The sequence below is a fragment of the Rhinatrema bivittatum genome, chromosome 6, assembly GCF_901001135.1.
Source record: "Rhinatrema bivittatum chromosome 6, aRhiBiv1.1, whole genome shotgun sequence".
In the NCBI taxonomy this organism is placed as follows: domain Eukaryota; kingdom Metazoa; phylum Chordata; class Amphibia; order Gymnophiona; family Rhinatrematidae; genus Rhinatrema; species Rhinatrema bivittatum.
This window is the reverse complement of record NC_042620.1, coordinates 142,510,911-142,536,275: the sequence shown is the minus strand read 5'-3', so window position 1 is coordinate 142,536,275 and position 25,365 is coordinate 142,510,911. Positions and strand designations below refer to the sequence as shown.

The following is a 25,365-nucleotide window of genomic DNA, read 5'->3' as shown; positions in this document are numbered from 1 at the left end:
GATCCTGTATGGGCTCCCTATCCTTTTATGGAGGTGTCTTTTGCTTAGGTTACCTAATGGGGGAGCATGCAAAGCAGAGCTCCCTCTAAGTTAATTCCTTTTTATTTCTCTGGAAAATTGCACTGAGGTTGTCGAGGGTTGAGTCATTTGGTCCCACTGACATCGCAGACCTCACTGCAGGAGAGGAATATGGAGGTGAGTCAATGGAACTATACGTATGAATGCTGTCATGATTTAAGAGAACTAGAATCAATGTGGCTGTCAAGCTCATTCTACTGATAGAAAAGTCCTCTCCTGCAGCGAAACTATTCATGCTTAAATAAAAATTTTCTGGGTCAGTACCAGATTTAGCTTCTTGAAATTCACCAGAAAGGCCAACCTCTGCAGAAGCTGAATTGTCTTAAGCAAAGAGATTATTACTCCCTATCGGAGATTGCTATGAGAAGTCAATTGTCCAGATATGGGAAAATAGACTCCCCGACACCATAAATGTGCTGCTACTATAGCCAGGTACGTGGTGAAAAATCTCAGAGCTGCAGATGGGAAAAAGGAAAGTATTGGTAATGGGAAGAAACCACCTTAAAGCAAAGGTAGCACCAGTGGGTGGAATAGATGAGAATGTGAGCATATGCATCTTTCAGGTTGAGAGCACACATCCATTCCTCTCCTCTGGATATAGTGAAGAATTGTGCAGAGGGAATTAATTTTGAATTTCTCTTGAAGCAAGTGCTTGTTCAGGCTTCTCAAATCTGGGGTGGGTCTCAACTGCCCCCTCCCTTCAGATTTTTGGGGATGAGAATCTAACCTCACTTTTTAGTTTTTGTGACAAAAGCTTCTAAGAAAACTAAAAAGTCATGGGGTAGGAAGCGATTTCCTGTCATGGATTACAAACTGGTTAAAAGACAGGAAACAAAGAGTAGGATTAAATGGTCAATTTTCTCAGTGGAAAAAGGTAAACATTGGAGTGCCTCAGCAATCTGTACTTGGACAGGTGCTTTTCAATCAATATATATATTTGAGCTCCGATCGACGTGCCGCAAATGCGCAGAAGAGAGCAGGTCTGACCGACGTGCCGTGCCTGCACAGAAGAGAGCATCTCTGACCGCGCGGAAAAGAGCTCTGACCGACTCGCCTGTTTTAACAGGCTCAATGGCTTGTATATTTATAAATGATCTGGAAAGGAATACGATGAGTGAGGTTATCAAATTTGCAATGATACAAAATTATTCAGAGTAGTTAAATCACAAGCAGATTGTGATACATTACAGGAGGACCTTGCAAGACTGGAAGATTGGGCATCCAAATGGCACATGAAATTTAATGTGATAAAGTGCAAAGTGTTGTATATAGGGGAAAAATAACTCATGCTGTAGTTATATGATGTTAGGTTCCATATTAGGAGTTACAACCCAGGAAAAAGAGCTAGGCATCCTAGTGGACAATTCATTGAAATCATCGGCTCAGTGTGCTGTGGCAGTCAAAAAAGCAAACAGAATGTTAGGTATTATTAGGAAGGGAATGGTGAATACAATGGAAAATGTCATAATGCCTCTGTATTGCTCCATGGTGAGACCACACCTCGAGTACTGTGTACAATTCTGGTCACCTCATCTCAAAAATGATATGGTTGCACTGGAGAAGGTACAAAGAAGGGAAACCAAAATGATAAAGGGGATGGACAGCTCCCCTATGAAGACAGGCTAAAGAGGTTAGGGCTGTTCAGCTTAGAGAAGAGACGGCTGTGGGGGGGGGGGGGATATGATCGAGGCATTTAAAATCATGAGAGGTCTAGAACGGGTAGATGCGAATCTATTATTTTCTCTTTCAGATAATAGGAGGACTAGGGGGCTCTCCATGAAGATAGCAAGTAGCACATTTAAAACTAATCTGAGAAAAGTCTCACACTCAACAAACAATTAAGCTCTGGAATCTATTGCCAGGGGATGTGGTTAGTGCGGTTAATGTAGCTTGGTTTAAAAAAGGTTTGGGTAAGTTCTTGGAAGAGAAGTCCATTAACTGCTATTAATCAAGTTGACTTAGGGAATAGCCTCTGCTATTATGGCAGCAGTAGCATGGGATCTACTTAGTGTTTGGGTACTTACAGCCTGGATTGGTCACTGTTGGAAACAGGATGCTGGGCTTGATTGACCTTGGTCTGACCCAGTATGGCAATTTCTTATGTTCTTATGAGAAAATACTGGGCGCAGAATCCCTGTTCATGTTGGACTGCAGGGAATGGCTCTATTGCACAGTCATTCCACTTCCACATGGCATTGCATTAAGTGGGATGGTTCTGATCTGAGGGTCGAACAAGGAGGGCGAGATGGTAGCCAGCAGAAATGCAAACTGTATACAGATTCGAATTTCTTCAGAACTCAACAATTCTTTGTTATCTAGTACCATTCCTCCAGAAAGGTCTAGATTCTACAGCCTACTGTTAAAAATGCATAAGGATGAAAAAAATAGGTCCATGCTTTAGCTGGGCCTGCTGTGTTCCCTTAATTTGATAGCGTTCATGTTGACTAGCTTGAGCCAAAGTTACTAATGCTGAGCCATAAGAGTCATGAGCCAGTACCTTTGAAAAGGTCAGAATGGGCATCTTCGAAAGTACAGCCTCTTGTATGAAAAGTAGGTGCATCTCTAAGAAGGCAGCTACTCGTGCCATGTTAAGAGGGACCAAACTATCACATTCTGTTCTTTTATTTGGGGCGACTTTTTCTGAGCTTCTCTCCAAAGACGTGCTCCTCCAGACATGGCATATCTGCTAACTTCTCATGTATATCGTTGTGGATGCTGCTTGCTCTTAACCAGACCTTACACTGATCTCCTATGACGGCAGTAGAGGTACGCGATATGGCACCAAACAATTCATAGACTGCGTGAAGGAGATGTCTTCTGCACTCTTCCACATCTATAAGTGGTTGAAGATAATTTCCACCTTCAGCTGGTTGAAGGAAAGATTTCAGTTTCTGTATGCAGTCATATATATATTGTATCGTATAAAACTGGTGAGCAGAGATAGGAGTTAGCTTTGAAATCTGAAATACTTTCTTTTCTAAGTTGTCAATTAACGTGAGATCTTTCCCTAGAGGCTAATTTGAATAAATCCTTTTCTTCAGGGCAGATTCAAAGACAACAGAATGACGTAATTGGACTAATCCAAATCCAGGTGATTTCTGTATTTGAGATCCATAGGATCACAAGAGAAAGCGTTTTCCAACATTCTCATCTGCAGTTGATGCAGAATGTTGTTAACTGGAAGAGCCATTGGTTCTGATGGAATATCCAATATCTGAAGGAGACCAAAGTACTCTGTTCTAGGGTCTTTGCTCTGTGTACATTAACTGAGCGTTTTCCCAATTTTTCTATAAATGTTGAATAAGTGAGGTCTTCTGAGGGAAGGTATGCTCCAGAGGGCCCAGAAGGTAATCCTACTGAAACTTTCGGAATCCAAGGGCATGGAAACAATAATAAAAGACCCCAATGATGAAGACAGTGAATCGGGGATTCCACCTGTTGTCTTTAAAGGGGAATAGCTTAGGTCTGCAACCTCTGAACAGCTTAATTCTGCTGCAACAGAGATGATGAATCACCTCTTAGCAGGGTCTCTAATGATGTGCTCACATTAACTGGGGAAACGGGAAGTCTGACCCATGGGATTGCCATAGCCATTCTGAAAAGGAGAAGATAGTAGGTACTTTCTATTTCTTTAGCCAAAGAGGTAAAGGAATTTTTCACCAGATCAGATATTTCGTTGAGTAACAGACATGTCCTCAGACCTGGTGTGGCTAATGGAACATCTTCCTCAGAGACAAGAATGGGCTCCTGTTCCTGCATTGCAAGCATGTTAGAGGTAAGAGGCACTAAAGGAGTAGTGTTTGTAACCATAAACCCTTCACCATGAGCCTTGAAGGAGTGAGGGCTCTAGTGGCAGGAGCAGCATATCACCCTCTGCAACTTCGCCGGCTGACAAAGTTGTGTTGGTAATTTTGTATGATGTCTAAAGTTCAGGGCTCAATGTGTTGAATGATGCACTAAAGTAGATATTATCAGTTTCAATGGCACAGGAGACTTGCACTTTGACAGCACCAGGGGCTCGGAAGTTTCTGAAGTGTGCGCTGACTGCGTCGAGTGGCCCTGCTTCAAATGCGTTGAGTGTCTAGCGGGACTGCATCGAGGACACATGCAGTCGATGGCATTGGAGTTTGTTGAATTGCAAGCACAGCAGCACCATAAGTTCAATGGCCTATGCACTGTGCATCTTGGGGCCAATGCACTATGCATCTAGGGTGTAGATGCGCTGTGTTGACAGCGCTGATGTGCAGTTTGGAAGGCTTATACTTCTTCAGTGCAGGCTGTTCTGATGGCACTGCACTGTGATACCACCTCTTCCTCAATACATGGTGGTCAGTACTACGCAAGCCAGATGATTCAGCCTGCTTACTTACCTGAAAGGGGAGTTTTTGAGGAGGTCATGTTCAACTCATGTCCCTATAAAGTAGATGATTGTGCACTGCAGGAGGAGGACAGACCAACTCCCGAGAGATTTACAGTTCTTCAATTTTATAGGCTCTGGAATGTTGAGTGTGCAGAGACATACTTCCACAAGCATAATTTACTTGGTCGTGATCCGGACCCAAGCATCAGTAGCATAGTTGATGCCCATCCCTGAGAAACATTATCTTACCGCAGGTGAAGTTTTTAAACCTGCTCACTGTGGGCTTCTTCTTGCTAGACAAACCGAGGCGGCAAGTTTGGGGTTTTTTTTGGTAGCACTGAAGAGTGCTGTTTTAGGCAACTGTAAAAAAGTATAACTGAAGAAAGAATTAGAAATATGAATTCTGAAAAAAAATATATGGATAGACTGAGCGCATGTCCATGCTGTGCTTGGATAAAAAATGACTGAGACAGCTCAGGAGGCAACACCCATCCAGGAATTCCTGCACATGCTCAGCAGAGCTAAAAAAAAACAAAAAACAAAAACTTCTAGCTAGGAAAGGAATCTGTTTGGTGCTACCAGATGACATCACCACATGTTATAACTAGTTCAACTGCTTATCAATAGAAAAAAGTAAAAATAAAAATTGAGAAACAGAAAAGAATTAAGATGTACACAGCAAGAGAGACATTTTAAAAAAGGTATACATTTTAAACTATCAATTTTCAATAAAAATTATGATATTCATCTTCAAGGGCATTTAGTGAACAGCTAGCAACTTATCCAGCTAAATGCAGATGTCTGAATATTTAGGGAACTTATCCAGCTAAAGTTTGGCAAAATATATTATCTGGCTAAATTTTAGCTAGGCAAGAGAGGCAACTCGAGGCGGAGTTAAGTTATCCAGCTAATAAGCAATTCTAAACTATATCCAGCTAATTTAGCTGAATAACTAAGTCTAGTGCATGTGGCCAGTTAACTTTAGACTTAACCAGATATACTCAAAACAGTATAGACAGTTAAGCAGCACAATGTAGAAAATGAAGTATCACAGTAATGTTGAAAGCTGCTGGGTTCACACTATGAAATCCACAATCCTGCCACAAGGACTGAATTTCTGAAGTACTAGCTGGGTGGGAGGGTTAGGGTAGAAGTGCAGAGATGGGAGGGAGGGGTAAGGTATGGAAGGCCACCCAGTAGACCTTGCCACATTTCTTTAAATGCTTTTGGAGAGTTTTCGGAGAATACTTGATCAGATAGTGCCCATTTTGAAAATAGTAGGTAGGGATACAGGAATCGAGCTATAGGCCAGCACTTTTTTTTTTCACCCCACATATACACTGTGCCACTTAGCCAGCTGTATTCTTCTGAATATAGCCAGTTAAATCTAAAGTTATTAGGTTACTTTTAAACCTGATGATATTCAAAAGACACTCAGTTTGGATAAAAGTTATCCAGATAACTACTCATGGATATTCAGCAGGATATTTATCCTGCTGGAGTAACCAGGATAACTTATCCAGCTAACTTTAGCCGGATAAGTTAGCCATTCAAGACTGTCTTTTTTTTTTTTTTATAATACTGGTCTATATTCTATACGTTTATTTATAGTTGAATATGTTCCACAAGTGCAACAGAACCTCAAAAAATGAAGTTGTATAATTTTCAAACCCATGTTGTAGAAATTCACGAGATGCTGCAAGAAACCAGGAGCCTTTAAATGCTACTTCAAATGGCACAAATTAGATGTCCCCTTAGAAACATATGAACTGCTTTGTATATTCTAAGTTTCACTTTTTACAGTGAGAACTTAAATTAGATTGTCAGTAACAACTCATAAATACACTTCTTTGTAAATGCTGCATTATTTTTACGACTGAATGTCTATATTTCTGTACACAGTGAACACATTTTAGAACTCACCGTTCTCTTCCAAGTACTCTTTTAGTCTTCTTACCAATTCTGGTTTTCTTCCTCTTGTATCCAAACCATAAAGTGACAACTCTTGTTTCAACTCTACCATCTAAATCAAATATTACATTAATTTGCACCATTTCACTGCAGAACCTATAAATTCAGTAAAAAACTGTCGAGTAGAACAGCACGATATGCATGTCATTAACAAAAAAAACAACAAAAAAACAGAAGTCTGTTTTTATACATTTCAGAGTCAATTTTCAAAGCCATTTCCACACATAAAGCAGTTATATGTATGGAAACAGCTTTGTAAAATAGCCCAGGCTCACTGAGCATAAAAGTATACATTTAACCCAATTTCACACACTTTTAAGAACATACATAAGAACATAAGAAATTGCCATGCTGGGTCAGATCAAGGGTCCATCAAGCCTAGCATTCTGTTTCCAAAAGAGAGGCCACAAGAACCTGGCAAGTACCCAAACACCAAGAAGATCCCATGCTACTGATGCCAGTAATAGCAGAGGCCATTTCCTAAGTCAACTTTATTAATAGCAGTTAATGGACTTCTCCTCCAAGAACTTATTCAACCCTTTTTTGAATCCAGCTACACTATCTGCAGTAACCACATCTTCTGGCAACAAATTCCAGAGCTTAATTGTGCGTTGAGTGAGTCCGTACCTTGAATACTGTGTACAATTCTGGTCGCCGCATCTCAAAAAAAGATATAGTTGCGATGGAAAAGGTACAGAGAAGGGCAACCAAAATGATAAAGGGGATGGAACAGCTCCCCTGTGAGGAAAGGCTGAAAAGGTTAGGACTGTTCAGCTTGGAGAAGAGATAGCTGAGGGGGGATATGATAGAGGTCTTTAAGATCATGAGAGGTCTTGAACGAGTAGATGTGACTCAGTTATTTACACTTTTGAATAATAGAAGGACTAGGGGGCATTCCATGAAGTTAGCAAGTAACACATTTAAGACTAATCGGAGAAAATTCTTTTTCACTCAACGCACAATAAAGCTCTGGAATTTGTTGCCAGAGGAGGTGGTTAGTGCAGTTAGTGTAGCTGGGTTCAAAAAAGGTTTGGATAAGTTCTTGGAGGAGAAGTCCATTAATGGCTATTAATCAATTATACTTAGGGAATAGCCACTGCTATTAATTGCATCAGTAGTATGGGTTCTTCTTAGTGTTTGGGTAATTGCCAGGTTTTTGTGGCCTGGTTTTGGCCTCTGTTGGAAACAGGATGCTGGGCTTGATGGACCCCTGGTCTGACCCAGCATGGCAATTTCTTATGTTCTTATGTTCTCCGATTACACACATTGCTTCCAGGAGCAGGGGGAGGAGGAAAGCAGAGTTTCTAGAACTTTGACTGGCACACTGAGCATGCTCAGCATGCCACCAACCCTGTGGCCACACGGGGTCCCCCTTCAGTCTTTTTTTCCACACAGTAATTGACTTGCGGTTCTTAGAGCTCTGTGTGAGTTTATCCTTATATTTTCCTCATGGAAAATTTTTAAAGTTTAACTTCACACCTTCATCCAGAGGTACAAGAGAAGCTAGCAGACCTCCCCTGTACAGGAGAGAACCTGTTTGGTGACAAAATCAGTGATGCAGTGGCCCAACTCAAGGATCACCATGAGACCCTGCATCAGCAGTCCACTACTACTGATGACCCCTCAGCGACCCGTCGAGGTCCATGTAGGGACACCAGAAAACAATTCTACAAGCCAAGGAGATACTATCCCCCAGCATCCTGTGCTCATAGAGCTCGGCTGGGGCGTCCATGTCAATGTCCTCCACTTACAAGGGATGTGGTCGAGAGCCGAGGCGGCCTGCCAGATCAACTTCCTGGAACTCCGGGCAATGCGGTACGCCCTCTATGCATTCCAGGATTGCCTGTCCAGCAAAGTCATCCCGATCCAGACGGACAACCAGGTAGCCATGTGGTACCTGAACAAACAGGTTGCACAGGCTCTTACCTGCTCTGCCAAGAGGCGGCGCAAATTTGGGGCTGGGCCCTGTTGCGTTCCATGCTCCTGTGAGCCACCTATCTGGCAGGCATACAGAATGTAGTGGCAGACCACCTCAGCCAGACATTCCATCCCCACGAGTGGTCGCTGAATCCCTGTGTAGCGACCAGGATCTTCTGTCAGTGGGGGTCAGCCAGACGTTGATCTCTTTGCGTCCTCGCAGAACCACAAGGTGGACCGATTCTGCTCCCTACAGGGGAACCGAAGGACACCATCCGTAGATGCCTTCGCCCACTCCTGGAGTGCAGGACTGTTATATGCGTACCCTCCGATTCCGCTACTAACCAAGACTCTCGTGAACCTACAGCAGGACAGAGGCTCCATGATCCTCATAGCCTCGCATTGGCTGCATCAGGACTGGTTCCCCATACTCCGTGACCTCTCTGTCCAGGAACCCATTCATCTGGGCACCTCGCCCGATCCCATCACGTAGGATCAGGGCAGGCTACACCACCCAAACCTCTGGTCCCTGTCCCTGACAACCTGGATGTTGAAAGCCTCATACTCCAGCCCCTCAACCTTTCAGACAATGTCTCGCAGGTCCTAGTAGCTTTACTTATTTATTTTATTTGTAAGGTTTTATTTACCGTCATTTAGAAAAATTCCATCACAACGGTTTACAAAGTAACTAATTAAAACAATAAAAACCTCTAGAAGAAAGCTAAAGAAAGGTATAAATTAATCATGTAAAACAATAATTCATAACAAATATTAAAACCTCTCGTAAAAAGACATGAAAAGGCATAAAATGATCATAAAAATACAAAACAGTTAATAAAACATATATAAAAGGAATATATGCAGTTTTTAATTGATTGTCCTGCTCCAATTTTTGAAATTACTGTCCTGCAGAACAGCCAAGTTTTAAGATCCCTTTTAAATTCTTTCATATTTTGCTGTAGTCTTGGTAGCTCGTTCCAAATTTTAGGTCCAGCAATGGAAATTGCTCTATTTCTCACTTGCGTTAAATGTGCTGATTGCACTGTCAGAATAGTAAGCAGGCCCATATTGCTTCAACTTAAATTCCTTTGTGGTGTGTGCAGTCTGATAGAGGTGTTAAGCCATTCTGTTGCTTCCCCATATAAAATTTTGTGAATGATACATAGAGTTTTTTATTCAATACAGCTCTTTATAGGTAACCAGTGTTAAGAAATCAGTACAGGCGTAATGTGATCATATTTTCTTGTGTTTGATAAAACCCTTGCTGCTGGATTCTGCAGAACTTGCAGTGGGTGAATGGTGGCTTGAGGGAGACCTAAAAGCAATGTGTTACAGTAATCGATGTTAGAGATTAAAAGAGTTTGAAGTACTGTTCTGAAATTGTCATCCAGTAGAGGTTTTAATTGTTTTAAAGTGTGCAATTTATTATAACCTTCTTTCACTTTGTTAGAGATATGCTTTTTTAACGTCAATTCGGAGTCGATAATAACTCCTAAATCACATGCACTATTTCTTACTTGAAGGTTAATTTTATTATTCTGCAGAATAATATGTAAAGGTTCGGTGTGGCCAGCCCTCCTATCGAGTAGTACAATCTTGTTTTCTTAATGTTTAGAATTAGTTTCAAATTGGTTATTAGCTGCTTAATCAAAGAAGTACATGGCTGTTAATTTGAGAGTGGTCTCAACTGAAGAGTTTATTGGGATTAGGATTTGGATGATATCAGCATATATATAATGGATTAGTCCGAGTCCGCTTAAGAAGTGACAGATTAGAATAAGAACATAAGAAAATGCCATACTGGGTCAGACCAAGGGTCCATCAAGCCCAGCATCCTGTTTCCAACAGTGGCCAATCCAGGCCATAAGAACCTGGCAAGTACCCAAAAACTAAGTCTATTCCATGTTACCATTGCTAATGGCAGTGGCTATTCTCTAAGTGAACTTAATAGCAGGTAATGGACTTCTCCTCCAAGAACTTATCCAATACTTTTTTAAACACAGCTATACTAACTGCACTAACCACATCCTCTGGCAACAAATTCCAGAGTTTAATTGTGCGTTGAGTAAAAAAGAACTTTCTCCGATTAGTTTTAAATGTGCCCCATGTTAACTTCATGGAGTGCCCCCTAATCTTTCTACTATCTGAAAGACTAAATAATCGATCCACATCTACCCGTTCTAGACCTCTCATGATTTTAAACACCTCTATCATATCCCCCCTCAACCGTCTCTTCCCCAAGCTGAAAAGTCCTAACCTCTTTAGTCTTTCCTCATAGGGGAGTTGTTCCATTCCCCTTATCATTTTGGTAGCCCTTCTCTGTACCTTCTTCATCGCAATTATATCTGTTTTGAGATGCGGCGAACAGAATTGTACACAGTATTCAAGGTGCGGTCTCACCATGGAGCGATACAGAGGCATTATGACATTTTCCGTTTTATTCAACATTCCCTTTCTAATAATTCCCAACATTCTGTTTGCTTTTTTGACTGCCGCAGCACACTGAACCGACGATTTCATTGTGTTATCCACTATGACACCTAGATCTCTTTCTTGGGTTATAGCACCTAATATGGAACCCAACATTTGTGTAATTATAGCATGGGTGATTTTTCCCTATATGCATCACCTTGCACTTATCCACATTAAATTTCATCTGCCATTTGGATGCCCAATTTTCCAGTCTCACAAGGTCTTCCTGCAATTTATCACAATAGATGTTAAATAATGTGGCTGATAAGGATGATCCTTGGGGGACACCCGTATTTAATCCCATTCTATCGGAAATCGTGTTATTGATTTTAACTTGGAAATTACTATTTTATAGGTAAGATAAAAGGAAAAGTGGTTCTTACCTGCTAAGTTTCGTTCCTGTAATACCACAGATCAGTCCAGACAAGCGAGATTTATTCATCCCTATCAGCAGATGGAGGCAGAAAACAAAACTTTGGACACTGCACATATACGAGAGTGCCACCTGCAGTCCCTCAGTATTAATTGATACCCCAGCCAAGATAAGAAAAATAACGAGCAAAGGAGGCTCCCAACATGGATACCCCTGATCAACTAGATAACCATGCAGAAAACGCTAAATCTAGAAATTGAAGCCAAAAGATGGCAAATCTGCTTTGCAAATAAATACAGCAGTAGACCAAGCAGTCTTTTGGCAGAAATCCTCAGAGCAGGCCTCTGGACTGATCTGTATTACAGGATCTGGTATTACAGGTATCTGGTATTACAGGAACAAAAATTAGCAGGTAAGAACCAATTTTCCTTTCCTGAACATACCTACATCAGTCCAGACAAGCGGGATGTACCAAAGCCCTCTACACTGGGCGGGAACCCGAAAGACTCGCTCGAAGAACACTCTCTCCAAAAGGGGGCCGCCTCCAGAGCCCGCACATCCAAATAGTAATGCTTGGTAAAAGTGTGCAATGAAGACTACACTGCGGCTCTACAGATCTCTTGGGGAGACACCAGCTGACAGTCAGCCCAGGACGGCGCCTGAGCTCGAGTCAAATGTGCTCTAAGACCCACTGGAACCGCTCTTCCATTTGCTACATAAGCTGCAGAGATCGTCTCTTTCAACAAATGAGACAAAGACGCCTTTTCGCTCCCCCGAACAGGACGAACAAATGATCAGAACGATGAAAAGTGTTAGTGACTTTCAAGTAACTTAATACCACCCGTCTCACATCCAAAAGGTGAAGTTCTCATCCCATCGAGGGATCCCGAGCCCAATCCGGAAACCCGGGCAACTCCACTGGTTAGTTTACATGAAAAACCAACACCGCCTTAGGAAGAAACAAAGGTACCATACGCAAGGACACCGTATCAGATGATATCCGGAGAAATGGATCATGGCACGAAAGCACCTGCAATTCTGAAATCCTTCTAGCCAAACAGATAGCTACCAAAATGACAGTCTTCAGAGTCAGGATCTTCAAAGATACCAGATTCAGAGGCTCGAACGGCTCCTCACAAAGGACCCGTAGCACGAGATTAAGACTCCATTCCAGACAAATGCGACACAGAGGTGGACGGAGACGTTTGACTTCTTGTAGAAAACGCACCACATACGGATGGGATGCCAAAGCCTTCCCCTGGTCTCTCCCTCTGAGACAACTCAAAGCGGAAACCTGAACCCAAAGGGAACTATGAGCTAATCCTTTGGATAAACCCACCTGCAAAAAAGACAAATTATGGGACACCAACACCTGAAGAGGGTCCAATCCCTGTTGTCCACACCAGGTCTCAAACACCTTCCATACCCTGGAACAGGCTAAAGAGGTAGCAGGGCGTCTCGCTTGGAGCAGCATGGTAATTACTGGTTCCGAATACCCCCCTCACGCGCAATTGCTTCCTCTCAAAAGCCAGGCCGCAAGACTAAAGCGATCCTCCCAATCGGAAAATATAGGACCCTGACGCAGGAAATCCGGTAAATGGGTCAGGCGTAGCAGTCCATCCACTTCCAGCCTCACCAGATCCACGAACCATGGACGGCGAGGCCATTCCGGAGCCACCAGAATGACTGACCCCGCGTGGCCCTCTATACGTCTGAATACCTTTGCTATCAGCGGCCACGGAAGAAAGACATACACAGGAGGTCTCCAGTCGGCCACAGACATACGAGGGCATCGAGCCCCACCGTCCCGGACTCCCGCCGGCAGCTGAAGAACCTTTGCGTCTTGTTATTGAGACTCGTTGCCATGAGATCGAGCTGCGGAGTTCCCTACCATTCGCAGAGAAGCTCCCAGACCCTCAGAGAATTCCCATTTCCCGGATCCAACTGCTGCCGGCTGAGGTAATCTGCCTGGACGTTGTCAACTCTGCAACATGGGAGGTGGCGATTCCTTCAAGATAAAGATCTGCCCACTCGAACAGCAGCTGAGCCTCCTGCGCTACTGTGGGACTCTTGGTTCCCCTCCTGGTGATTGATGTAAGCCACCATGGTCGAATTGTTCGAGAAAACTCGCACAATCTGATCGCAGACCACGGGTAGAAACTGCTCCAGAGCTCAGCGCAGCGCTCTCGTCTCCAGGCAATTGATGGACCATGTCTGTTCCGACGTCGACCAAAGGCCCTGAGCAGACCTGCCCAGATAAACTGTCCCCCAGCCCCGAAGACTTGCATCCGTGGTGACCACCACCCACTACGGGACCTCGAGAGGCATCCCCTCCTCCAGATTGTTCCACAGCATCCAGCAGGTCAGAATGACCCTGGCAGACTCCATCAGAGCCAGGGGCAGGAAATATTGTTGCGACAGAGGATTCCAATGGGACAACAAGGCTCTCTGCAGAGGCCTCAAATGGACAAATGCCCAGGACACCAGTTCCAATGTGGACGCCATCGAGCCCAGGACCTGTAAGTAATCCCAGACCTTCGGCACCTGTAGACGAAGCAGACGCGCTATCTGCCGCTGAACTTTGTCCACCCTGTCATCTGTAAGAAACACTCTGCTCCGCTGGGTGTCAAAACAGACTCCCAAGTATTTGAGGGAATGGGAGGGGACCAGATGGCTCTTCTGCACATTGATGACCCAGCCTAGAGATTCCAGGAGCGACTGAACTCTGTCCATGGACCGCACACATTCCTCTAGTCACTTCGTCTGTATCAGCCAATCGTCCAAGTACGGGTGCACCAGCAATCTCTCCTGTTGCAGTGCCACCGCCACTACCACCATCACTTTTGTAAAGGTCCGCGGGGCGGTGGCCAGCCCGAAAGGCAGCGCTTGAAACCGATAGTGCTGTCTGCTGTCCCAGAACCATGAATCTGAGAAACGTCTGGTGCTCCTGACAGATGGGGATATGCAGATAAGCCTCTGTGAGATCCAGATGCCAAAAACTCTCCTCCCCGTACTGCCACAATTACGGTGTGCAACATCTCCATCCGAAAACGTGGTACCTTCAAACTCTGGTTGACTTTCTTCAGGTCTAGGATAGGTCAAAACGTGCCTTCCTTCTTGGGCACCATGAAATAGATGGAATACCTGCTTTGTCCCTGCAACCGCCTCCAGACTTAACAACCGCTGAAGCGTTTCCTGGACCGCTGCCCACTTGCTTCGGGAAAGACAACGCGACTCCAGAAAGACCGACTACAATGGGCGAGAAAATTCTAAGGCATAGCCATTTCTCACCATGCTCAAACCCACCGGTCGGAAGTGATCTTGGTCCACTCCCCGTAGAGCCGGGCCAGCCTGCCCCCGATTATCAGAGATGAGGAGTGGACCTGCCGGATCTCACTGTGAGGACTTATTGCCACCTGCACCCTGGGTGGATCCGCCTCTAGATGACCTTCCAGCCCCACAAAAGGACTGTTGCCTATGCAAGGACTGTCTTGGAAAACGTCTGGACTCCCGAAAAAGAGGCCAAGAAGAGAAAGGTTTCCGGCCAGACTTTCGATCCTCTGGCAGCCTATTGCCCTTTGTCTCTCCCAGCGACTTCATCAGACGATCGAGGTCCTCACCAAACAGCAATTTCCCCTGAAAGGGCAGATTACAGAGCTGTGAATTTGATGACAGATCCGCTGACCATTTGCATAGCCACAAGTGTCGTCTGGACACCACCAACACCATAGCGCGGGCCGTGGTTCCCACCAGGTCATACAAGGCATCCTGCCATAGGCAACCCCTGCCTCCAGGCAGGCCGCCTGGACTGGGGAAAGAGTCCCGGAGACAGACTGGTCCTCGGCTTCTGGATCCAACATAAACAGGCCCGCTGCATCAGACTGCACATACCGCCGCCCGCAGGCTGAGCCCCAGGACCTCAAAAGCTTGCGTGAGGTGCACTTCCAACTTCCGATCCTGAACATCCTTCAGAGCGCACGCTCCAGCCACCGGAATAGTGGTGGTCTTAGTGACTGCCGAAACTGCTGCATCAACCTTCAGGACCTTGAGAACATCCAGATGGTGCTGTAGAAGCAGATAAAGCTTGGACATCACTCTGCCAACTCGCAGACTTGAGTTGGGAGTATCACATTCTCAGTTGATCAATTTCTGGATTTTCTTTTGAACTGGAAAGCGCTGGGGGGTCTCCGTAGGCCATCCAGAACCAGATTAATCCCTTCAGCATCTGAACCCATCAGGGGGAGCTTAATCCCCAGTTCCTCCAACACCTGAGGTATAAGCGGGCGAAGAGTCTCTATCTTGAAAAGCCGGATCACCCGCGGATCATTGCCTTCAGCCTCCGGACCCTCTAAGATCCCCTGTTCAGTTTTAGAGTCCCCTGGGTCCAGAAGGGACCCCCAATCGAGACAGCAGGATGTCCGTCTTCACAAAACCTACTGCCACCGCGTGGAGTTGGATTCACTTTCGTTTTATTTTATTTTTCTCTCGTATCTTTTGCTATAAAACGAGACTGAAGGGGGACTTCGTATGGCCACAGGGTTGGTGGCATGCTGAGCATGCTCAGTGTGCCAGTCAAAGTTCTAGAAACTTTGACAAAAGTATTCCATGACAGGGCTCCACTGATGATGTCACCCATCTGTGAGGACTAACATCCTGCTGTTCTGGGAGAAAGGGTAGTGGGGGGGGCGAGCAGAGTTTATTTAAATAGTATAATGTGAATTTTAAAAGCCCAGCACATGCCAAAACCAGGAGATATGCGCCCAAGTCAGGAAGGCACACGCTAAGAGAATTAAAAAAGGCACCTGAGTATGCACACAATGAAAAGGTCTGAGAAAGGAGCGGGCCGTGGGCGAGGTCTGGGCAGGGCATGGGTATTTCTGGATTTGAAATTCAAATTTGCACGTAAATACTTACATGCACAGGAGCGTACTAGGGTCCCCTGCCACATAACTATTTCTGCTATTGAGTATGTGTAAGTAATAAAATTAATCTTAAGAGATAGAATGGTGGGGTTTTGAGGGTCAGGACTAACAGGGGAGAAAAGAGGCTACTAAACTAGAAGGGTTTGGAAATCCTATCCCTTACCTGAGCGAACTGGAAACAAACTGGAAAAAAATGTAATGGTATCAGCACACATGTCCCTGCAAGACTGAACTGTTTTAGTGCTGCTCTAACATAAATGGGAAGGAAGGGTGTCATCTTTAGCTGCAGTCTTTTCCTTCCCTTAGGGCTTGTTTCACCTCTGACTGATCCTGCAGAAACCTGAATCTGCAATACAGTGTACAAAATTACAACCAAGTAATACTCCTTTTTAATTATCCTATCAGAATCCAGAATCTGTTAAGTGATAGAACTCCATGTCTATTTATTTATGAATATTTAATATTCTGTCTCTTTCAAAAGTTGGTTTCAAAGTGGATTACAATAAATTTAAATGCGCAAAACCATTAGAACAGCTTACAATCAAATCAGAATCTACAATTAGTATAAATTGGGATCCAGCATAGGAAACCCATTTGTATATAGGTTCAAGACTCTGTTGTGTATAACACAGCCGCTCATCAGCAGTTCAGGTAGTTGAACCTAAGATGCGAGCCTTTGGGAAAGCCTTGTCTGAAAAACCATGCCTTAGCTTTTTTCCTGAACTTAAGTTAGCATGGCTCCAGGCACAGGTTTAGTGGTACTTTGATCCAAACTTTTAGTGCGTTGCAGCCGAAAAGTACTAAGCCTCATGCAGGATAATCTGATAGTGGTCAGCTGAGGAAAGGAAAGAAGAGCCATTTCAGTGAAGTGAAATTTCCTTGAGGGTGTATAAGGAGGAGATATTGGGAGAGGTATTCAGGGGCCTGTTTATACAGCATTTGAAGACAACACAACCCGCAAACAAGCCACAATAGCGGGCCCTACCCTTTGGAACTCCCTCCCCACATGTCTCAGAAATGAACCTTCATTGCAAGTCTTCAAAAAACACCTCAAAACATGGCTGTTCTTAAAAGCCTTCCCACCTGACCCTTAACCTGCCCGAACGCAACACACCTCACCCCCTACACAGGCATCTCTCCCCCCTTTCATCCCTCCCTGACTCTCCCTTCCTCCCACCCACCCCTCTCTTCCCTCCCTTCCTCCCTCCTCCCAACCCTCCCTCCTATCCTTAATCCTAAATTATTTTTATCAACAAGTCATTTATGTACATATGTTATATACTATAATCTATTGCTCCATGTATTTCTGTTATAATTCTGTTATAATTGTAACCATGTTATAATGTAAAATAGGGCCGATCTAGCCCTATTCTTTTAGTTATCTGGAAACCAATGTGATATCTCGATTGAATGTCGGTATATAAAATAAATAAATAAATCAGAGTTTCGTCAAAATTCTGTTTATTGAGGGGCACATATAGTCAACATACAAATAAAAGCTTGAACATAGTGTGCCCCATGCCCCCTTCCCCCCCCCCCCTTGGTCCAGACTATGAATTACCGCTATGATTGGGATAGGGAGTATCACATGAAAAATTATATTTACTATTATTTATCTTCAGGTTCATAGCCTGAGAGGGGGATGAGACAGGGTCCCGGTCATCCCGATACCACAGTTCTGTGCCCTTCCCAAACAACCTCTCACTTGTGGCACCACAGACCAGATAAAATCATCAAACCAGAATAAAACAGTAATTAATCATTTTATTTGTATTGTGTAAGTAGACAGTAAATCCAACCAGAACACTAATAAAGGTTGGGGGGGGAAAGCAGTGAAGAACACAGCTTTCAAAAACTGTCTACCCTTGAGTACTCAAAAAGGTTGGGGGAGGAAGGCGAACTAGACCCCCAGTGTGACCAGTTTGTAAAGGGTACACCCTGTCCCAAACACAAACTTGTGGGGGGAAAAAAAGCAAGCAAGAAAATTATGAAGTCCCTTTTGATGGAGGAGTTGGCTAGATGACAAACCAAATAGATAAGCACTGAAATACGTAAAAGGTCTCTCTTCTGGGAAGCTTCCCCAAATGGTTTACTTGGTACTGAACAGAAAGCTGGCCTGATTTCAGTCTCTTACAGAAAAACCACAGTCCATCAGCTTCACTGTCTAGCTATTTCTTGTGTGCCTGTACCTGCCAGCAAGGGTTTATGCTTGACTTAGGCTGAAAGGTTGAAGCAGTTAAGAATAGATAAGTAAGTTTGCTTATTGTAAATGGTGTTTCCGTAGATAGCAGATGATTTAGCCATGCTGTATGGGAGTGCGTCGCGACCTTCATAGGCGGAGCTTCCCTCAGTGAGTCACAGAGCTTGAACTCTCTGCATCTGCGCGGAGTGTTCCTGCGCGAATCAGCCATCTCTCCCTCAGTTTCTTTGTAGCCAAGATAGAACGTTTTTTTTTTTGGACTGTCTAGGGAGAAGGGCGGGAACACATGGCTAAATCATCTGCTATCTACGGAAACACCGTTTACGGTAAGCGAACTTGCTTTTTCCCGTCGATAGCAGCTGATTTAGCCATGCTGTATGGGAGTCCCAAGCTAGTGATGGTGTCCTGCAATTGTTTTTGGAAAGTTCAGGACAACCATTGGTAGGAGTGTAGACAGTCCCATCAATGTTGGAGGTTTGACAAGACTGCTGAACCCAGTGCAGCATCCGAAGCAGACTGTTGTAAACAGTAATGTAACATAAAAGTGTGTAGAGAAGACCAAGTTGCTGCTTTGCAAATGTCCAATAGTGGTACCTTGTGGAAGTGGACCACAGATGCGGCTGTGGCTCTAATCTGATGCGCTTTAGGTTTAGTAGCTAATTTCAAGGAACATTTGTTGTAACAAAACTGGATGCCAGTTGGCTATTGTCCTTTTGGAAACTGGTTGTTCTGGAGTATTGGGTTGAAGGAAAGAAAAAGTTGAGAATGTATGGTCCTAGAGTCTGTTCTCCATTTGTAATAAGCTAGAGCTCGCTTGCAGTCCAGTGAGTGCAACTGATGGTCTCTGCCCAACTGATGTGGTTTTGATTTGAAGAAAGGCAGGGTGATTGATTTAAATGGAACGCCGATACCACCTTGGGTAAGAAAGTGGGATGAGTGCGAAGAGTTACTTTGTCATGGAAGAATTCAAGGTAGGAGGGTAGTGAACTAATGCTTGAAGTTCGCTAACTCTGCGTGCCGACGTAATCGCCACTAGGAAGACTGTTTTCCAGGTTAGATATTTTATATGAGCCATATCCAGGGGTTCAAATGGTGATAACATTAATTGTTCCAAAACAACATTCAGGTCCTATGGAATTGGTGGTTTGAGTGTTGGTGGCCGCAAGTGTAGCAACCCCCGCATGAATCTTGTGATTAAAGGTGCTGCGAAACTGGAACTCCCTTGATAGTGGTGTGGAAAGCCGCAATAGCACTGATGTGGACACATACTGATGCCGTAGCTAGTCCCGACTGGTAGAGGTGATTTAAGTGGTGGAGAATGTCCATCGCCCCTGACGAGAAGGGGGTTATGTTTTCTGTGGTGGCACCACTGCGAGTATCTGTGCCACTTCCCTTTGTAATTACGTCTGGTAGAAGGTTTCCTAGAAGAAATAAGTATGTCTTCTATGTGAGTTGGAAGGTCAAGATGACTTAATATTTGCCTTTCAATCTCCACGCTGTTAGGTGAAGGGAGTGATGCATTGGGTGGAGTAGAGCTCCCCCTTCCTGCGTTAGGAGATCTGGGTCGGTCCCCAGAGGCGATGGGTCAGCAATGGATAGACGGAGGAGATAGGCATACCATGGCTGTTGTGGCCATGCTGGAGCTATTAGGATCATATCTGCTACATCCTGCATACACTTCTGAATTGTCCTTGAGATAAGAGGAATGGGAGGGTATGCATAGAGTAGGCCCTCCGTCCATGGAATGAGAAAGGCATCTAGAGCGTATCGAAGTTTGCTGTGATAAATGGAGCAAAAGAGAGGAAATTGTTGACTGTCCTCTGTTGCAGAGAGGTCTATGTTTGGATAGCCCCATTTGTTGAAGAGATCTGTCGCAATCTGCGGATTGAGCATCCACTCGTGTGGATAAAAAATTCTGCTGAGACAGTCCGCTGTGGTATTGTCCAGGTCTGGTAAGTAGGTAGCTTGTAGGGAGATGTTCATCATCTCCGCCCAATGGAGAATGCGAAGGGCTTCCAGACAGAGTCCACGAACCGGACCCGCCTTCCTTGTTTATGTAAAACATGGCGTCTTGGTTGTCCATGTAAATCATGAGTCGCTTCTCCACAACGTGACTGGAGAAGGTTTGGAGGGCATTCCAGATTGCCTGAAGTTCGAGTAGATTTATGTGGAGTTTTGATTCCTTGGGGGTCCATAGACCCTGAGTTTTTAAAATTGGTCAGATGTGCCCCACAACCCTTTCTGGAGGCGTCTGGGGTGAGTATCATCTGATAAGGAGGCATTTTGAAGGGGGCTCCTGTCGAGTGATTGAAGCGGGAGAGCCACCATTGAATATCCTGCTTCATCATTGTGGTAATGCGAACCTTTGTTGATAATGGTTGTCGGTACTGGTACCACTGGCATTTGAGGCCCCATTGTACTTGTCGCATGTGGAGTCTTGTATGAAGAACCACATGAATGGCTGCTGCCATGTGACCCAGCAGCTGTAGGACTTGTCGTGCCGAAGAACTCGCTTGATTGTACATGCGTTGTGCTAGACTGGAAAGGGTATGAGACCTGTCCCAAGGCTCTGTTGTGAATGGTGTGTATTACTGCTCCAATGAATTGTAGAAATTGAGTGGGCTGGAGATGTGATTTCTCGTAATTGATTACAAATCCCAGCTGAAGACATTGCGGAGTCGAGAATGTGTGAGCCTTGAGTGTGATCAGGTCTGAGGCTACAATCAGCCAATTGTCCAGATAAGGAAATATTTGAATTGATTTTTGTCTGAGATGGGCCACCACCACCGCTAGACACTTGGTGAATACTCTGGGCGCCGAGGAGAGGCCAAAGGGCAGTACCTCGTACTGGTAATGAATGTTCTGAACTCGAAAATACAGGAAATGCCATGAGGATTGGGTGCATGGGAATGTGCGAGTATGCATCCTTCAGGTCGATGGAACACTTCCAATCGTTCTGTTGGAGAAGGGGAAGAATGTTTTTGAGAGAGGTCATTTTGAACTTCTCCTTCTGGATGTGTTTGTTGAGGTCCCAAAGATCTAGAATGGGTCGAAAACCTCCTGCATTCTTTGGAATGAGGAAATATGGGGAGTAAAATCCTTGATCTTTCTGAGGATTCTGCAGTAGTTGTATGGATCCGTTCAGAAGGAGTTCGGAGACTTCCGTTTTTAAGGATGGGATCTGGTATTCAAATCCATGAAGAAGTTGCATGTGAAGTAGAGGGGGTGGGGTAATGAAATGTAATTGGTAACCTTCCCTCGTTATTTGTAGGACCCATCGATCCGAAGTGATGGATTCCCAAATGTTTTGGAAGTATTGCAGGCATCCTCCTTTCTGTAGCGGTGATGGTGGCTGAACCGACCTCAAAAAGCTGGGGGGCTGTTTTTGCTGGGGTGGTGTTCCTTGTCTGGCTGGTCGTTGCTGATGGGGACGTTGCAGAGGAAGCGAAGATTGTACAGAAGATGACCTCGGTTGTGCGAATGGCTGAGGTCGGAAAGAGGAATAAAGGCGAAATTGACCAATTGGGAATGATTTCCTACGATAAGTTAGGTTGTATCTTTTGGAGGTGGAATGGTCTGTAGGTGTTCTGAGAGATAATACTGCTAAGTTTTGTTCTTTCAACTTAGAAACAGTCTCTGCAAATTGTTCAAAGAGTTTCTGCGCTTTGCAGGGAATATCGGCCAACTTTTCGTGGACATCGTCCCATATAGTGCTTGCGCGCAGCCAAGCTATGCGACGGGCCGTGATCGCTGCCGAGGAATTTCTTGCAGAAGTTTCAAAATTTTCATAGATAGAACGCAATAAATATCTTAATCCTTCTTCCATATCGGTAAAGGACTGTGGTAAAGAACTGTCATCTGCAAGGCAGAGAGGTCGTAATTTCTGTAAGGATTCAAAAAGATAGTGTTATATAAAATTGATGAGTACTAACTTCGGAGGATAACATTGCTGAATGGTAAGATTTTCGGCCAAATTCATCCAAATATCTGTTATATTTCCCCGGCGGCGTATCAACACCAGAGACTGCACCACCTAAACTCCAAAATGAGTTCCCCAGCACACTGGGTTTGCATCCATAATGACTGATACTGATACCCATTTCAGGAGGCTCCAGATCAATTCCTGTCTGCAGATTGGCTTTGATCAGCCACCACCATCAATTCTTCCTGGCCTCCCTTGAGCCAGAGACACTGGGGATGAAAGGTGAAGCCCTGGGTGTTAAAGGCCAGGGGATCCTGCATTGGAGCCATAGGTATTCAAAAACTAAGCACCCTGCAGAAAATACTAAGTGAAGCAAAGTTAGGGAGACCTGCCTCTGGTTCCTATTGGACCAGCATGAAGGTGTGTCCCAATTAGAGGGCTGTAAATAAGGAGTTCTAGCCTTTGATGTTATAACAGTGCACACAGAGATCACTCTGTGGTATCCTGTTGTCCATTTTTTCCTTGTTCTCTGCTACAATTCTGGTTCCTGCTCTGGGCCTGGTCTTCAGCTCCTTCCCTTCCTGGTTCCTACTCAGTCTAACAAGTCCTGGCAGCCACCTGCACCCAAGGGTTCATCCGAGGGAGAGAACAAAGTTTCTGACATCTTTGGGTGCTCCTCCCCTCTATAACATCAAGGGAGTGAGAGAGATCTGTGAGGCTGGTGAAGGTTTTGTGGCTGTGCATTTGCTGGGGAAGCAGCCTACCATACCCCGCGGAAGAGAACCAAGCCCCTGATGTCATCTTTGGGCACACCTCTTCAAGCTTTGTTTGTTTGTTTTATTTCTTTCCCTGCATTTCTGAATCTTCATGGGAAGAAAGTAGAAAGTACATTCTTTTTTTACACCCATGATTTCAACCCCAGCAATAGGTCCTATGGATGGCTTTGTCCACTGTACAGAAGATAACATATGTGGTGATATAAGTCCCTGAAATATCTTTGAACCCAGGACAATGGACCCCTTTTCCTCCAAGTCAGGAAAAATAACCCATGCTATAGTTACACAATGTTGGGTTCCATATTAGGTGCTACAACCCAAGAAAGAGATCTAGGTGTCATAGTGGATAACACATTGAAATCGTCAGTTCAGTGTGCTGCGGCAGTCAAAAAAGCAAACAATGTTGGGAATTATTAGAAAGGGAATGGTGAATAAAACGGAAAATGTCATAATGCCTTTGTATCGCTCCATGGTGAGACCGCACCTTGAATACTGTGTACAATTCTGGTCGCCGCATCTCAAAAAAGATATAATTGCAATGGAGAAGGTACAGAGAAGGGCTACCAAAATGATAAGGGGAATGGAACAACTCCCTTATGAGGAAAGACTAAAGAGGTTAGGAGTTTTCAGCTTGGAGAAGAGACGCCCAGTAGGGAGATGCACATCCACCATCTACTGGAGACAGAGAATACTGGCAGGCTGATGCACTGCAGGACTATATATACTGTGATGTCAGTTTACTCCATCTGCTTGTAGAGGTGAATAACCCACTGGGCCTGAATCCATCTATCCACATACTAGGAAAGTTTAGTTTTTTGGGAAGCCCAATATAAAAAGAATTACAAAAATTCAGATGGGAGATCACACAGGTCTGGATCACTAGCAAAATCAGGGCCATCAAAAACCAGAGTTGAGTTAATCTGTTAGATTAATTAGAGCCATTTCAGTACTGTGGAATGGTAAAAAATCAAACTGGAATGGGTATTGTAAGAATATCCAGCGCTGAGTGGATTGATTGCACTATGAAGCACTATGATAATTAAACTTACCAGAGAATCAGCCAGCACAGATGACATAATTCCCAGGAAAACGAAACTAATTTGTTCTTATTCTCTACTTCTGGTAACAAGAGGCCCCTACAGTAAGAGCATGACACATGCTAAAATATACTGATTGGCTATAAGGTAAATGGGTTGGCTTTTGCAGACATTCTGGGATGGGCTGATGGAATCCCTTTATAAGGTTGAGCACTCACGTCAGATCTTTGAGCAAGCTTAGAATTATATTCCACTTGTTTTGTGTCGCTTCTCCATGAAGGAATCAATGCCTTCCTTCATTATTAAATCTATTTTAAACTATTTGAAGCTGGTATTCATTGAGTTAATTAGTCAGAAGTTACCACTTTTAACAGTATGTTAGTGTTGTAAGGAATCTATTAGTTGTAAAACTGCTTTTTCAATTTCCTTTCTAAGAAAAGGGAGGTTGGAAATGGAACGATAATTACATAGATCATGGGAGTCTAAGCTTAGTTTCTTCAGACTGGGTTTAACCACTTTATTCAGGCATTCTGGTAGGTGGCCTTTAGTTGGCCTTCTAATAGTTAAGAGTTAGACAGATGGCTAAGTAGTTCAAGTTTTGCCTGCTTGATGAACCAGGAGAGCAGGGATCTTCCAGCTTCAGGCTGGAAAGAATGGAGTTAATTTCATCATAAGTTCCGAGGAAGTGAGCAGGCTTGGACCTTGATGGAAGGGGAGGTACTTTGGCTATGGTGTCTAGTTTCATTTTTATGTGGCTAACAAGAATTTGGCTAGTTTAATACAGTAGGTTTCTGTCGCCAGAGAGGAAGGTAATGGGAGGGCAACTCCCTGTAGTTTGACGACTGTAGGGAAAAGTTCTCTTGCTGAGTTTTTTTTTTACTTGGGCTATGACCTTTGAGAACTATGTATTCTTCGCTTCTGTGATGGCCTTATGATAGGTTATTTAGTGCCTCCTACATTGTTTTTGTCAGCTTGAAATCTTGATTTTCACCATTTTCATTCTAGTTTGTCTCATTTAATTCTTTTAGCTCCAGCGAGTACCATGACGTGAATATGGGATGGGAGTGATTTTCTTGGGGGTAAGTGTATTGATGGTTTTCATGAGGTCAGAGTTCCAGGAATCAACCAAAGTTACTGAGGTTTCTGGGGTAGTTTTGGCAGGAATGGGGAGGATCGTCTGGTCACATACTCTGGAAGGTTTATAGAAGGCATTCAGGCCCAAGGTGGGAGGTTGGTCTGACTAGTTTAGTGGATACCATTTGAAAGTGGCTGTAACTGAAGGTGTATTTGATGGTGGTCTAACCAGAAAAGTGGTGGAATTTGAGTGTAGTTGATCT

The 25,365-nt window shown here is 44.2% G+C and overlaps 1 protein-coding gene across 5 annotated transcripts in view; it reads right to left on the bottom strand.

The window, feature by feature from the left end:
• The window catches only part of LOC115093775 (SAP domain-containing ribonucleoprotein-like), a 402,230-nt gene that overhangs the window by 350,301 nt on the left and 26,564 nt on the right, over window positions 1-25,365 (bottom strand). For all 5 annotated transcript variants that reach the window (XM_029606019.1, XM_029606015.1, XM_029606018.1 and 2 more), the window contains exon 2: window positions 6,362-6,461. In XM_029606019.1, the coding sequence (XP_029461879.1) occupies window positions 6,362-6,461 (100 nt within the window). The remainder of the gene's footprint in view (window positions 1-6,361; window positions 6,462-25,365) is intronic.